This window comes from Phyllostomus hastatus, unplaced genomic scaffold, assembly GCF_019186645.2.
Source record: "Phyllostomus hastatus isolate PE091 unplaced genomic scaffold, TTU_PhHast_1.1 phas_scaffold_182, whole genome shotgun sequence".
In the NCBI taxonomy this organism is placed as follows: domain Eukaryota; kingdom Metazoa; phylum Chordata; class Mammalia; order Chiroptera; family Phyllostomidae; genus Phyllostomus; species Phyllostomus hastatus.
The window spans coordinates 7157033-7173524 of record NW_025334013.1 but is presented as its reverse complement, the minus strand read 5'-3'; the positions used below and the strand labels follow the sequence as shown (position 1 = coordinate 7173524).

At 47.7% G+C, this 16492-nt stretch overlaps 1 protein-coding gene across 6 annotated transcripts in view; it reads right to left on the bottom strand.

Annotated features, from left to right (window-relative positions):
- The window catches only part of VPS13D (vacuolar protein sorting 13 homolog D), a 225048-nt gene that overhangs the window by 146208 nt on the left and 62348 nt on the right, over window positions 1–16492 (bottom strand). For all 6 annotated transcript variants that reach the window (XM_045858715.1, XM_045858714.1, XM_045858716.1 and 3 more), the window contains 8 exons: window positions 13125–13390; window positions 11619–11752; window positions 9147–9302; window positions 7320–7530; window positions 6538–6612; window positions 3825–4031; window positions 2497–2586; window positions 33–173 (listed from right to left, as the gene is read on the bottom strand). In XM_045858715.1, coding sequence (XP_045714671.1) covers window positions 33–173; window positions 2497–2586; window positions 3825–4031; window positions 6538–6612; window positions 7320–7530; window positions 9147–9302; window positions 11619–11752; window positions 13125–13390 — 1280 coding nt within the window. The remainder of the gene's footprint in view (window positions 1–32; window positions 174–2496; window positions 2587–3824; window positions 4032–6537; window positions 6613–7319; window positions 7531–9146; window positions 9303–11618; window positions 11753–13124; window positions 13391–16492) is intronic.

Sequence of the window (16492 nt, the reverse complement as noted above, 5' to 3'; positions counted from 1 at the left end):
CATCCGTCTTCCAAAGGCAACTCCCCACTCACCAATGAGCACCGAGGTGATGTTGACGTCCAAACGGGTTTTGGCCTTGGCCTCCAGCTTCAGGCGAGGAGGATGGAGACGGCTAGCTGCCTGCTGCTGCCAGGACACAGTGCAGGGCCAGGGCTCAATAAATGGCTCCCAGCCTACGAGAATACAGGAAGTAAGACATCTGCTCAGCAGACACCACGAGTTTGTAAGGGAACACTGTTCACAAATGCTCAGCAAGGACACACTCTACAGCTTAATAGCTTTCTCTCTCCAGTTCGCTTTCACAAGGAGAGCACCACCTTTAGCGACAGGTCACCCCACAGGTGTCCGTGCTGTCGAGGGGATGTCAGTAGGAATGCCCACCTGTGCCCCGACCGTGGTCTCCCGGGGGTGGGAGGGGATGAGCCCACCTCCCTCAAAGAGCCGGCAGAAGCTGGTTTTGATCCTCTCAAGATGAAAAAGGAGTCTCAGACTCAGGACAGAAAAATAGTATCTGTGTCTGAAGTACCTATTAAACCTGATTCTCCTGCCCACATCACAAATCCACTGGTTAAATAAATAGATACACTTGGAAATTCATTAGGGTTTTCAAATGTTTAAGCTTAAAATGTCATGTGCACAAAAGGGATATGTAGTTTAAAGGAAAATTACTGCAAAACTCGTGTACCCTTGATTCAGCTTTAAGAACTGGGAAATCACAAGTGCCTTCGAGGCCCAGGCCGCGCCGCCCCCCGTTCCTGCCAACCCTCTCCCACTGACGCCTGGTAACCAGGGGCTTGAATTTCTAATCACTTCCTTGCACTTCTTTCCAGTTTTACCACACATGTATGCAGTTCTTAAGAACACAGTGATTAGTTTGTTCTGTTGGGGATCTTTGCATAAATAGAATCCAACTGCCTATATCCTTTTATAAGTTTCTATTTTACTCAGCAACATGTCTTTGAAATTCTCTCATACTGATGCCATGCATCTGCGATACAGTTGATGTCACCACTGAACTGCAAGTCATTTGGGAACACACTATAATCTATCCATCCCCCTGCTGGGAGACCACGCGGACCCCGGTTCCACGGCTATTTGGAAGACCACCGCCACAAGCCGACCTGTGTGCGTTTCCTGGGGCACACGAGCAACAGACGCCCCGAGTATGGGCCCAGAAGAAGCATCATCCTGGGTTGCTGGGCATGCTTACTCGCAACTTGACTGGGTCATGTCCTATTATTTCCCAAAGCAGTTGTACCAATTTACAATTCCAACAGCAGGAAGCAAGAGTCCTGTGGCTCATATCGTCACCGATACTTAGTGTCACATTTAATTTTTGCTAGTATCTTGGGTGAGAAAAATCATATCTCGATATGATACTTTTCAAAGCCAGTAAAGTTTAACAGCTTTCTTAAACAATCAGCCATGGATGAGCTGATTTACGAATGCAAATCCAATCCAACATGCAGATAAAGTAGGTGCATTAACACTTAGTCAACTGACTGTGTTCATATCCCAACTTTAAAAGGCAGGAACATTTGCTGAGAACATAAATGATTTTCAGAAAAACAGCTACCATCTGCCCTGTAAGAGTTTCTCTTACACAGCAAGACTTGGGCCATTATACTGAAGTTAAACATTTTAAACAATGAGGACACAGGACCGTTACCTCTGAACGAGTCCAGACCAGAAAGGGAAAACGGGGACTAACATGAGGAATCAAACGAGATGCACTCTGGAACCAGCAGCAGCAGCAGCCCAGCAAACTGAGGCTCAATTTGGCACTGAAAGCAAGGGGAACAACCGCGCGTCTAACCGCAGGCTGCACAGCACTGCTCTGCTTGCGGTGTGCACAGCTACTAAAACCCCTCTGCGAGTAGAGAGCTCCACAGCTCCAGCGGCTCCGCCCTGGCGCAGGCGGCTCCCGAAGGTCAGTCTGTGCAAGCCCTCACCTCGGAGAGCCAGTGCAGGGAGAGAAGCCCGAAGATGCCTTGCAGCGTGTGCAGACTGCCGGGCTCCGGGAGAATGGCTTCTCTGATTAACTGTGTTTTACTTTAGGGAGTAGGTATGGCAGATTATACATTATCACTGCCTCGGCACTCTTCTGATAAAACAAACAAGTCCAGTAGGGAGTGAGAAGACTTGAAATTTGAAATGATTAGGGCCATCAGTCTCCCTGGAAATGCAGCTGCCATCAGAGCCAGCCAAATGACCCTTCGCTATGGAGCAATTTCATGTTCCGGAGCAAGCCAAACTTCAGGATCAAAAAGAATGAACTATCAAACGTCTTTTTAAATAATTCAATCTAAACACATCAGATATGTTTTTAGTAAAAAGGAAAAATCTCTGTCTTTTGTGCTTATGCAGTCACTTGTTTTTAATCTTTCCTTGCCCTGCCCCACCCCCGCTCCCTCATGTAAAATGCATGTAGAAATAGGCCCAGGCAAATATTTGCGTTATTTTTTAAACCCCACAGTAACACATGCTTAAACTGACCTGACAGAGCACGGTTATAATAGTCTCCAGAAAGGGTGAAGTGGGCGTAGCCTTCGGGGCTGGTCCGTATGTGCTGAAGGAAATTCAGACCTGCAACGAGAGCGAATCTTACTGCGGTGCTGGGGTGGGGGCCACCAAAACGCGCTTCGGCAGACAAAGCCCATTAAAGGGGTGTTACTTACAGCTAATGCTGATGGCCTGTCTCATAAGAAAGCACACAAAAATTTGGTATGTTTTTCATCACGGATTTCTTTGCATGATTTCCAATTTTTAAAATACTGCATTGAAATATTACTTCTCTTAGCTACTGAGTTTTGGGACACCCCTTTAAAATGTCATGACTGAGGCAAATGTCTTCCTGTCTCCCCCCACCCCCATGCCAGCGCCAGCACCCAGATGTATCTGAAGCGTGTGGGAACATAAAAAACGTATTTCTACCTGAGTATCTCAAAAGAAGGTACAGCGGTAAGAGTAGTCGTGTCCTGATAAACATTAGGTCAAATTTTTAAGATCACCATAGAAAAACAAGAAATAACAGTTCTCTGCAGAAAAATACTCATGGGAACAGTGCAAATCCCAGTTGCTAGTTTTAATGACTAGGCCCTCGTAGCGCCCCGAAGCACAGGGAAAGGAAAACTTCCACGATGAGGAAAAGCCTAATTAAACCCCTAGAACCAATTTTCTTTGAAGGGAATAGAGGCTAGTAAGACAGAAACAATGGAAAACTGAAAGTAAACACAGCAGGGAGCTGGCCCTTTACTCTGCTCAGCAGCCGCAGGGACAGGGCTCACAACGGTGAGGCGTAGGATGACGCTCTTCTGCCCTACAGAGGTCTCTGGGGCAGCTGCAGAGGTCTCTGGGGCAAGGGCTTCACCCTTCCCTGCCCCACGGGGGATACTCCAGGTGAGCTTCCTAATAACACTGGGCTTTTTATTTTCAAAAGATACATGGAGCAGAAGCATTCTTTTCTGCGCTTCCGTTTTAAATGCCTTTAATAACACTACAATCACCACAATACTCAGATACATAAGAAGATGAACAAGATGGAGAGACCAGGAAGTACTTAGCTAGACCTGTTAATGTAACAGAAACTTTGTGCATGGCAATTTCGATTATTCCTCAGCTACAGGTGGAAGGCCACATATGGCAAATAAATATGCATTCTTTAAAATACAAATAACGAAAAACTATGTAAAACCGCTATCTAAACATTCACCCATCCTACTAAGTAGAGGAGAGCATGAATATCACACAATGCGGCCCCAAACAACTCATTCGCCGTCACTGCACGTCGCTGAGACGAGTCTGCAGGCCGGGCGAACACTCACGGGAAAAGGTGAGCTCGGCGAGAGGGACGTCACAGTCCATGCAGTCGTCGATGAAGCAGATGCACACGCTCTCGGCTTTAATCTCCACGCCCGAGACCAGCTGAGCTGGCACCGTCCCCTGGCTCTCCCGGCTCTTGGAGGCCAGGGAAAGAGACTTCAGAGGTTCAGCGTTCTTAAACAACCAACTCGCTGCCTTTTTCAATTGGCCTTCAAAGAAAGTGAAAGGTGATCAGTTCAACCAGTTCCCACAGCTACTCGAGCAACTGACAGAGGAAGCGGAAAAAGTGTGCAGGGCCCTACTGGACAGCCCGAGAGAACCTTGATCCAGATGTATTCTTAGACATAAAAAGGGGGGAAATAGCATAATAAGAGGAATTCTGCTATGCAGCAAGGAACAAGGCCCTCTTTGTTGCGTGCCTTCCACTCAATTCACTACACCTTTTATGTTCTGGCTCGAAATGCCCCCAGAAGGCCATTCTCCCTCCACTGTGACATCGCTGAAGGAGGCGGGAGAAGAGAGAAAGAGGACCCAAAGGGTGCCACTTGGTTTTGCAGCACTGAATCTCCACTATGTAGTTTCTCATAGACTGATACGCAGCTTTGTAACTCTGCTCAAAGGCCTGTCTTTGCACACACTCTGTCTTCTCAACCCACCACGAACTCCTGCAGAACAGATGGCAGTGAGCACTGCACATGTGTAACATACAACTGGTAAACAGCAGCTCCCTGAACACAACCAGATTGCTGAAGCTCGAAAAGGGAGGGAGCGAGGGAGGGACGGGAAGGGAAGGGAAAAGGAAAGAGACAAGAGACAAGAGAAAAGCGATGCGAACCCCATACTTATAAATTATCAGAGGCCGGTGCATGGAACTGTGGGAAGTGGCTAAGGGCACGGGCTCTGGGGAAAGGTGGCCAGGCTTCTGATTCAGGCCCTTAACTAGACGTCGGCTCTCGGGCCAGTGGCCCGGGCCCTCTGGGCCCTGCAGCGCACTCACAGGACTGCCGGGAGGAGGAGGGAATGAGTGCTCGGGAAGTTCTCAGGGCAGCGCTGCCACAAAGCAAAGGCTCTAGAAACGTTAGTTGCTATTGTCATCTTTATTTTTAAGGGAACTAAACCTCAGTTACTAAAGAAATAAAAAATAAGAAAAATCCCAAAGGCTCTTAGAAATTTTTTTTAAAGTGTTTGAATTGCTAGAGTTAAAAACAATCGAAAAATGCAAACATTAAGCCCTAGCTGGTGTAGCTCAGTGGATTGAACCCGGGCTGCGAACCAAAGTGTCGCAGGTTCGATTCCCAGTCAGGGTACATGCCTGGGTTGCACGAGCAACCACACATTGATGTTTCTCTCTCTCTCTCTCTCTTTCTCCTTCCATTCCCTCTCTAAAAATAAATAAATAAATAAAAATCTAAAAAAAGAAAAATGCAAACATTAAGGGTATAGAGTTGATTAAATCAAAAAGCAATGATGTAAAAACAAAACTAAGGAATAAAAGATAACTAGGTCCACCTTCAATTTCTTTATAAAGAAAAAGATACTAATGAAAATAATTATGTGATAAGACTGGCATGCTCACACATAATTAGTCAAAGTATAACCTGGTACAATCTTTCTAGAAGATCTGTCAATTCAGGTAAAGAACCAAAAAATGTCTATACCCTTTGATCTGACATTACAATATTAAGTCTCTCTACCAAGGAGACACTTAAAAGATATAGACAGAAGTTCACACCAAAAAATGTCATTACAGGACAATGCAAAATATTCAAAGAATAAAATATTCTGGCAACTGAAAATGGTTAAATAAATTATATGATATTCTTAGTTCAAAAATCAATGTGTACAAATCATTGCAGTGGCATGAGAAGATGCTGCTGATTGTAAGTATATCATAATTGCAATTATTCAATAAAATTGTATTGCAAAAAAGGCCATCGAACTGCATGTACCGCACAATCTATCAATGTAAAAAAACCACTACGACTATGTGGGGGTGATGCACGTGCGTGCACATGGTACACGGAGAAGCGGGGAGAGGGAGCACACGCACACCCAGAGGGAAGGGGGTGAGACGCAGCCCTGGCTGCGCTTCTCTCTGTGACGAGGGTGGGGAGGCGGCGTGAGGCCACGGGGAGAACACGGGCAGCCCTGCCTCAAACCCGTCTCGGCCCCGTGCCAACAGAGGGCCTTGCACCCGTTTCCGTGGCCGGTCTCCACATCACAGGCGGAGGCAACAACGCCTGCGTGCAAGGCCTGGGAGGGTTCGACGAGAAAACGCAGGGTGAGGCACACGGGCTCAGTAAGTGGCCCCGATGATCAGCACCACCAGCAGTGCCCGTGTCCGGGTCACAACGGCTAGCACCCGCAAAGCGCCTACTGTGTGCCAGGTGCAGCAAACCTCCAAAGGAAGTCCTCTTATCCTCATTTTTCAGATGAAGAATCACTGGTACAGAGAGATTAAGTAACTTGCCCAAGCCACTGGTAAGGAGCATCTAAGTGGCAGGGGAAGAGTCTGAGACAGTCGGCCGGCTCCAGAGCCCCCATTCTGACCCCCTGCAGAATACTGCTGCCCATTTGCAGTGGCTCGCAGAAGACCCTGGAGGCCCCCCAAATGCCCTGCCGCTCTCTAGGTCACTGTGTGCGGGGACAGGGGCGGAAGTGGGAGGGAGCACATTATCAGGAGGAGGAGGCAAGGGGAACACGGAGGCACATTACCGTGACACGCCAGGAGAGCCCTGCGGCAGTCGTCCGTGCTGAAGCCCAGCTCCTGCAGTCTGGCCAGCTGCAGCTCTAGGGAGAACGTGCACGGCTTTCACTGGTGACTTGACGTCAGTTAACCCACCCACAGACCCATTTAAGAAATAAACTCAGAAACGGGCGACTAACACATTTCATTTCTCTAGGCAACCAGGGGCTCCTCACCGAAGACTTTCATCAAGTGTGTCCTGAAAGTCTTGGGAACCTTTTTCCATATATTGATTGTGTTTTTAGAAGCTTAAAATCGAAACTTAGTATTATCTCCATAACTTCAGAGGACACTCAAAGTTTAGAATCAAACCGTAGCATTATCCAAATAACCCCAGAAGGAACTGTAAAAGGATCTCCAGCATAGGCTAGAGCAGTCAGTCGGGGTGTTAAAACTAAAAACACTAGGGATGGGGGGGTGGGAACAGAAGGAAGGGAAAGGGTCGTCATGGAACATGGAACATGTCTTTTCCATGGGAAAGCCGAAGAGGGGGAAGGACTAAGGGTGGGAGGTGGGCGGCGTGGGGTGGGAGAAGTGGTGGTGGGAAAATGGAGACAACTGTACTTGAACAATAAAAATAAATAAATATATAAAAGTGTAAAGATTAGAGAAGCATATTTAAAATCACGATTATACTTAATGACATACAATGATACTCTGAACAATTAAATTGTGCAAAAGAAAATCTTAAAAGTCAAAAAGAAGGGGAGCTGCTGGGAAGACTGAGTGGATTTTATACTTAAACACCTACCCAAGACAGGATCTAGGGTACGTCTTGTCCCTTCTCTGGTCTCCTCTCCGACTCCGGGTGCCCCAGGCAGGTGACTGCCACCGGAACTGGCCTCCAAGGCCACTGCGTCGGGCACCGCCGCATGAGCTTGCTCAGGGATGGATTTTGCAATGGCAAGGAACAGCTGAACGTCATTATAGGAGAGCCTGATATCCAGGGCTTGTAACTGAATCTACCGAAATGTAAAAGGTAGAAGCTCTTAAAGTTGCATTTGGCTTTGCATCTACACTTCCTACAGGTACAATGTCTAATTCAAGTTTCAGAAGTCCAATAGACACTATACACTAAATTTCTCATTCTGAAGACTGGAAAGATCACAGAAGTAAGCATTAACAGCCATGAGGCAAGGTGTTTCAGCTATGAGGTCAAAGTTCACGAAACTGCACTGAATAAAAAAACACTAAGCTAGAAAAATTGCTAGAATGAGTATTTCAGTAGGATAACTTTCGCACAAGTATATTAATCATTAAAGCAGAGGATCAAAGAATGGCTATGGGGGGATAGGGTAGCCTATTAGCAACACTTTGTCAATCCATATTGCTTTGATCTATTTAATTTTTTGAATCTCTGAAACAAAATGACCAACAAAATTATCTCTTCTTTATTCAAACAGAACCCTGAATGAGTCAGGCTCCACAGTGACACTTCCTAAAATCTGGTCTTCCTCGGAGACCAGCAACACAGCTGACACTGGTAAAGGCCGTGCAGACACCAGCACCAGACCACTCCAAAAATGAATGACTGCTAGAACTGGCTGGTGTGGCTCAGTGGAGTGAGCATGGGCCTGCAAAAGGAGAGGTCGCTGGTTTGATTCCCCGTCACGGCACACGCCCGGGTTGAGGGCCAGGTCCCCAGTTGGTGGCATGCAAGAAGCAACCAATCCGTATTTCTCTCTTGCACTGATATTTCTCTCCCTTCCCCTCTCTTTAAAAGTAAATAAATAGCCCTGGCTGGTGTGGCTCAGTGTATTGAGCTCTGGCCTATGAACCAAAGGGTTGCCAGTTCGATTCCCAGGCAGGTCCCAGATCCCCAGTAGGGGGCGCGTGAGAGGCGACCACACATTGATGTTTCCCTTCCTCCTTTCTTTCCCTTCTCTCTGAAAATAAGTCTTTTAAAATAAGTAAATAAATAAAATCTTTAAAAAAAAAAGGGGCGACTGTTTGAATGCCTGGCTATGGTACTTTGTTTATTCACTGATTAATATTTTTGAAGGCTGAAATTTGGGAGGGCTTTTCTCCCTTTTTCAGGCTCCTTTGGTTCAAACGGAGTGATTAATCACTTCCCCTCCACCAGAGAAATAAACAGCAAATTCTCGAGCCTCCCCCGCCTGGCCCCGCCCTCCTCTGCTTCCCTGCCCCATGCGTCCTCCTCAGCACCTGCCCGACACGCCTCCCCTCCCGCCGAGACCGTGCTCTGCCCCGCGCGTGCTGGGCTGTAGCTCCCCAGCTGGAAGGCTTCCTGGCGTGGCACGCTCCCCCTCCCGGCCTGCGTCAGTCTACCCTGCCCCCCGACGCGGACCACCTGACCTCAGGTTCCACTCACCAACAGCCCCACCTGCCTCGGGTTCTGCGTTCTGTGAACTGTTACAGAACGTCAAGATTATACCAGACAATTAAAAGGTCTTTAATCCTCCCTAAGACAGCAGGATCTTAAAACAGAGACAGTATCATTTTTATTCTGTATTGGCTGCCGGAACTAAAATGCTGGGCCCAGCAGGGTGCAGAAGTAGCCCAAGCTCAGGAAAGCGTCTGAGGTGCATGAGCGTGTCACGCAGCGTTTCACGATTACCTCCAGGACGGGCGGGAAGTCTCCGCTGTTGAACGCATCCATTAAGCCTGAACTGTTCTGATAGGAAGAATTCCCCACCAGCTCCACCTGAATTTGCACTGGATCAACAATCGAAAGGGCCGTATCGTGCTCGCTGCCCAGTCGGCACGAAAACACCTGGGGAGGGGACGCAGTGTGGTTAGAATGAATGTCTGATGTGGGAGGAGCCTGCCCATCAGCAGAAGGAAGGACTGTCTCGGAAGCCGACCGCCCCGCACTATCTCGACGCCCAGAGCAACTGCTGACGTGCTGGGAAGGTGAGGCCGGGGCTTCACGCGCTGCCTGCCGGGAGCACACAGTGGTTCGTGCGAGAGGCAGTTTAGCAGCACGTGACAGGAGGCTTAAAACTTTCACACCCTTTGATCCAGGGATCCTACTTCTTTCTAGGAACTACTACCTAAGGAGGTAATGCACAACAAAGAAAAGTTCACTGAACTATTATTTAATAGTTAATAAAAACAATTAAGAGCACCCAAGGTTTTATCACTCAATATTCTTGTCTACTCAGTGGAGTATTGTGCAGGCACTCAAAAGGGATAGTTAAATTGGCCATATGAATTAGGAAGATGGTTACAACATGGGGTATCTGCAAGAAGCCCAGTGAAAGTAATTATTATACCACGACTTTAAAGAAACATCAAAATATCCATCGAGACTATGTATGGAGGAATGGGTGGTTTTTCCCTCCCGTCCCCCATTTTATGTAATACAGTTGCTACTTTCATAGGTGAAAACAACTACATTACCGAAGCTAGGCAATAGCCACATAGGGAGTCACTGTATTATTCTGTTTTCTTTGTACATGCTTGGAACATTCTATTTTTAAAAAGCCTTAAAATAAAGACAGTTTATTTATGAGGAGACAGAAGAGAAAGGAGGGAGGACTCTTATTATAAGACCAGATTATTGGGATCAGTGGTGATGGGGAAAAATTAAATAAAATAAAAATAAAAATAAACAAAACTCATTTTTGTTACAGGAAGGAAAAAAGCCCAGACTCAAGAAGAGCACAGAAGAGGAGCACCCGTTCTGGTCCCCCTTGCTCCTTCCCCAGCCTTTTTTTTTTTTATTTTGACATTTTCTAGTGACACTGAGAACCATGTTTGGTGCCAAGGTCCTTTGCTGCATTTAAAACTAACTCGTTTTAGCTTCTTTGTAAGTCTGTCCCCAATGATGTACCAAGGAGGTCTTAAAATTCAGATTCAACGTGCTGCCTAAAGAACAAGATTGAAAGGGCTTCCAGGAATCTCAAATATTTTGCCGTGGAGTTTTTCTAAGACTCCGGAGCAGGGAAGTTTCATTTTCCTTTTTTCTTCAGGGGCTTCTGCTACACAAAACCCAATTGTACCTAACAGTTCATTAATCAGTCACCAAGAGTTTGCATTCAAAGCTGGTATTGTGCTGGCCTGGAAAGCAGAAGAACTGTAATTTCACGATCGGCTCACACCACACCAGCATGCAAAGCCTTCCTCTCCGACTGGGGTCTCTCTATCCGAGAGAAACAAGTGGTCGAGGAGCGAAACCTGCACAGGCCGCACTCCGCTGTGTCTGACCAGGGACAAAAAGCCCCATGTGTGTTTGACAGTGAACACAAGCTCTGCGCGCCCAACTTCAGAACAGTCCCCCCGGGGAGAACAGGGCATGAGGAGTTCAGTCGCCGAGGGGAGGAAATGATGAGTGGCCCCGACACAGTCTTGTAATACTGTAACGAGCAGCACGTTAGCTGAGGTCGGTGAATTAAGAACGTCTGAGAGATAATAATCTGCCTCGTTTCCCTCCTGTCCCCACAACCCCGGCTCACAAAGGGGCACAGCGGTTTTTGTTTGACATTGTCCTGTGTCATTTCCAGGCTGCGGGGGCCACTCCAACGCAAACCATCTCCTAGGGAGGCTGAGGCGGGGCCTACAGCAGCACCGGTCACTCCTTCGGGGCATGCGGGACTCTCTGGAGTCGCCCTTTCACAGACCAGACATTCCTAAAAGGACGATACGCAAGATCCTCAGCCCTTTTACGGCCAAGTCTCCGTGACCACACAGCCCTCGGTCTCCACAGGGAGCACGTGCTGTGGGGGGGGGGGGGACGCGGGGGAAGTGAGGACCACCCCCACCTTCGCAAGCCCGCCAAGGCCTAGACCTGCAGAGCGGGAAGACACAACAGGGAGCCCAGCAGGGCAAAGGGGACTGAGAGAGTGTCCTTGAACTTCCGGAGCAAGGGAGGCTGTACGAGAAGGCGGGAAAGCCTGACTCGGGAGGACCCAACCCACACGTCAGAGGAAGCTGGCAGGTTCGAGGGGAGAAACAGAAGAGGAGGGTAAGGGCCTTCCAGGTCACTGATTACGTCCCCCAGTGAGAGTTCGGGGGGCGACATTCCCTTCCAGCGGCTTTTCCCTGGAGCCAATCCTGTCGTCTTTGGATCAACACACAGACTTCTTACCTCGATGCCAAACAAACTTCCTGAAAAGGGGCGATCGACGAACCGGGGCTTGTAGGTGAGCACCGTGGTGCCCTTGAGAATGATGGCGTTGGTATCGAAGCAAGACACGTCCTCCACGACCACGAACTCCGTGCCTGGGGAGGACAGCCTCGTGAGCCAAGCTGTCGGAAGCCAGGCAGCGCATGCGCCTACCGGGGAGGCGCGAACCGGCAAGACCTCTCCTCCAGGACGCCCACAGCCTCCCTCGCTGCCGCCCCGGACAAACGCTCAGCATCTGTCCAGGCACGGCCAGAGCTCAGGTACTCCCTGAGCAAGGGAGCACCAGGCGGGCCGAAAAGACTGGGGCGCAGTTTCTCTCTAGAATGCATCTTTCATCCAGGTCTTCCGCGAGGACTCACAGGTAGTCAGGAGCTCGGGGAATGAACCCTCCTCCAGCAGATAATCTGCTCTGAAATCCCAGGAAATGCATTCAGACTTGCACCTTGGTCAGGCAGCGTTACACACTACATCAGCCATGTAGCTGTTCAATTGTTTTCACAGAACGTAGACCAATGTGATGTAGAAATCTGTGAAATTAGTACCTGCAGTTTCCCACTGACTTGTTCATGGCAAACTTACTTCCCTCTGTGTACCGTATGTTTTCATCAAAACCATGTACAGATCCATCTTTCAAAACTAAATCCACTGAAAATGCTAGCTGCTTCCAACCTATGGAGCAGTTCACGGGGAATATCACAAACAACAATAAATACACGAATACATACAGGTACACTAGAATACTTCACTAGTTAACGAAACATAACAATTCTGTTTACAAAGAAAGTATTCTTTTTGTAGACAAAAAAACAACCCACTTGTTTACCTTCTAAACTAAGATTTTCCTGTACCGAATTTGCCCACACTTAGGAAGGCACATGTGCTGGGGCCCTAAGAATCAAATAGGAAACTGAAGCCAGAATGGACGCCGGGAAGAAAGCCCGCCGCCCAGGCGGTCCTCAAGCTGGGAGTGTGCATTCGGCGGGCGGAGGGAGGGAAGAGGGACCCTGCAGCCTTCACGGTGGGCCGGGCAGTTCACACCCAAACACAGGGGCCGGGAACTTCCATGCTTGTTGGTCTATGAGAGACCCAAGCAGGCCCTGACCGAGCAGTTCAGTCGATTAGAGCATCCTCCCATCGGGCCAAGGTTGCAGGTTCAATCCCCGGGCAGGGCCCATACAAGAATCAACAAGTGAATGCATCAATAAGTGGACTAACAAAAATAGATGTGTTTTTTTTCTCTCTCTCTCCTTCCGCCCCCCAAACAATTCAGTAAATTTTTTAAAAAGAGAAATACTTTTTAAAATAATAAAAAATAAAATTGTCACTATCACCCTTTAAAAAAGAAGATTCAAATGTATAAGCGCTCATGTTAAAAAATGAAAAGGCAACAGAAAAGTTATCCTGCAACACACATATTGAGCCTAACACTCCAACTAAGATCAGTGACTCACACACATGAATACTCACCTGTTACATTGACCTTGACCTCCAAATGCCTTTCCGTGGACATAGGCAGGGAAGACCGCCTAGTAACTACTCCACTCTTCACGGTCTTGGGAACTGCAGCAGGTTCACTACTTGAGTTACGGTGGCGAGAAGGAGTAACATTAGTCTGTTTCTTAATATCGCTGGGAGTGTGGAGAAAATCATGGACTAACAGCAGCCAGTCAAATATGAGAAACACGCGGAGATTGTTGAGAACTACTGTGAAACAGGAGGAATCCTTCGTAGATCTACGAGAAAGAAGACCAAAAAAATAAAATAGGAAAGGGGCAACATGATATTTCATTAACCTGCAAATGTATTACTCAGTTTGGCAGAAGGTAGGTGTTCCAGCATTTTCTAAACTAACAACCGCGAGTACCAATAAACTCTGAACACTGGTAAAATAAAATGTGCAATGCATGTTTTCGAAAGTTAATCATATTTTTAAGCAAGAAGTAATAAGAAGGCAGCACACTGTAATCTAATGGGTCTCCACAAGGGGTGATCTTGTCCTCCCAGGAGACACTTGGCAATGTCTGGGTACACTCTTGGCTGACACACTGGGGGCTGCTACTGGCATCTCGTGGGCAGAAGCAGGGATGCTGCTAATATCCCACAATGCACAGAACAGCGCCCACAACAAGAAATCCTCTGACCTAAAAATGTCAGCAGTGCTGAGGCTGAGAAATCACGGTACAGTGGAAAGAGCCCAGGCTTAAGTCCTGTCCCTTAGCCAGGTGGGCCCTCTTGCGTGAGTCGTCTGCCTCCTCTGAGCCTGCTTTCTCACTCACGAAACGGGAAGCATCGCACTGGAAGAGACGAAGCAGCAGGCACGGAACAGGCGTTGGCTACAGGTCAGTCCCCTTCCCCACGGGCAACTTCAAGGAGACCCGAGAGGCGCCCTTCCCTTGCGGTCTAGAATCACCCAGCTCTCGCAGCTGAGGAGGACAAATAAGGCGACATTTACCTGGTGCCCTACAAGTGGAACTGGGGGAGGAGAAAGAGAATATTCACTGTGTGGCCCCCAATACTCCAACTTTTATGTTTGAGGGTTAAGCTCAAAGAGGACTCTCGGCCTGGCCCGGCCCCATGAGCCCACAGTCGGCAGACATGGGGGGCGCAGAGGAAAAGGGGCCGGGGCATCTCTGCAGGGTTTTCTGGGGTGCGCACTTTGCACCATGGGCCCAAAGCAACTCTGGGGCTCTAGCTGCTACAGGTACCTGGTTCCTGCCCTCAGGGGGCCCCTATTCCGGAAAAACCGATTTGGAGACATTTGGAAGGCTGGCTTCCCCAGTCTCTTACTTCTCCTAGGCCTGGCTCGCTGCCTCTAGAAAAAGGGCACAATGATGTATGTCTCCTTCATACAGACGCAGCATTTTTCACAGAAACACTTTACCCTTTTGTAACTGAGAAAAAATGTTGCCCTCAGTAAAAATTTTCCACCCCGTGTTGAACACAGACTGTCAGAGCTATGTACTAACTGGAAAGTCAAAGTGTGTCTGATGCCTATTCTGGAAAATATTTCAAGCCTTTAAACACTGTGAAATGATTTATATTTGACACACAAAATCCCAACAAAAGAGCAATTCTTCGTGAGACACAGAAAGCGTTCAAAAGTTCCGATCAAGAGAACGTGTTAACCCTCTCGCTAACAATGGGACTTCTGTTAGCAAGAGCCAAGGTAAGGCTTTATTATTCAACTCTAAGAAATTATATACCTTGAGTGTATAAATAGAATAATATTTCAAGGCTGCTTAGATATTAGACATGATAGGCTGAAAAACTAGCTGATAGTTTAGAAAGCCAGATCAATAATAATAGAGCAAACCCAAGAAGAAATTGTTTCCGCAGACGGACCAAACACATGCCAGCCTCCTGTTCAAATAAACATCGTCTTCAAACAAAGCAGCTGCAAAGCCTGTCGTCTGACTACAATCGGCCCGACCACCAGAGGCGGGTGGGCCGAAGACCCTTCAAGACACGCACTTCGAAATGACTGGCCCAGGTCTGAGCTCTCACTACCTTACTTACTAGCCGTGTGACCACGGAAGAGCTACTTAACCCCCTCCAAGCTTCTGTTATGGCGTCTGTTAAGTGGGGAAGAAGTCACCCACTTTGCAGGCTCCTGAGAATTAAATTAAAGGTAGGTCAAGTGCCTGCCTGGCTCGTGGCAGGGCTCGATAAGAGTCAACTAGTTCATACAAAAGTTAAAATGTCTACTTTGCTAGACTTCCTAAAGACTTACAGAGAGACCACAACCTCTTCCTAAAAAAACATCTCAAACCCTGAGGAATTCACTGAGCAGCACATTGAAATGTCAGGCATATTTAAATACATAAATATAAGAACAGTCTCGATGATTTTTTCTTCTGACGCCTAACGAATAAGTTTTCACTTATTTGTCTTCACTTAACCCAGCTTTTTCACGTGCTGGTCTACACTGACAACACATCTGACACCATCATGCGCTAACAGAGTGAAACGGACATTGCCTCCAAGGTCTCCTTTTGGATTTGCATGGAAGGATTTCTTCAGATCAGACCTCATTGGTCAGGTCTGCAGGCCAAGGCTCCCTTAGTCGTAAACTCTTACCACGGTGTATCATAAAATAACACCACCTCCATCGGGAACAGTAATGGCTTCTACCATCTGCGCCAAGAAGCATGCCAGGCAGGTACGGCTGCTCTTTTCTATTTCACAGAAGGAGGTGGCGCTCAGAGAGGCTGAACAGCTTGTTCCAGGGACACTAAGCTGGGCAGCGGTCAGTGGAGGTGTGGAGCCCAGAACTGCATGACTCCAAAACCAACGCACTTCCCACAGACAAAACTGCCCCCCGCACCCCAAAAAGGAAAACAGTCTAGTTCAGCAGCCGAAGCTCTTTTTAGCGGAGGCGTCAGCAAGACTTGCGTAGGTGAATCGGTAATGCAAGTCAAAACCACCTTCCCTTCTGTTATTTCCACAAACAAAAGTCTCTCTTTTCCCTGCAACAAGAATAATTTCTTCCTTCCCAAGTTGCTTTACATATTAAAACAGTCTAAACTAACAGGTCGATTCCAAGAATATGGATTAACTCTAAACTACTTTTTTTATTTTAAACAACAGAGACACCTTCTGGCCAACCGATGAAGCTGCAAGGACGCGGGCCTGCTGCGTTAACACTCCCGACACTGCACGGAGGTCCATCACGCATCTGTCTCTCCAGTGCTTCCTTGTTCCTCTGAAGCTCTAAAGCCCACACGGCCTTGGCCACAAAGGAAAGGACAGCGATACCTCGGTACTCGTCGTTAATTCGTTCCAGGACCTGTGACGAGTGCTGAAACCAGCCAGTACCAAACAAATTTTCCCCATGA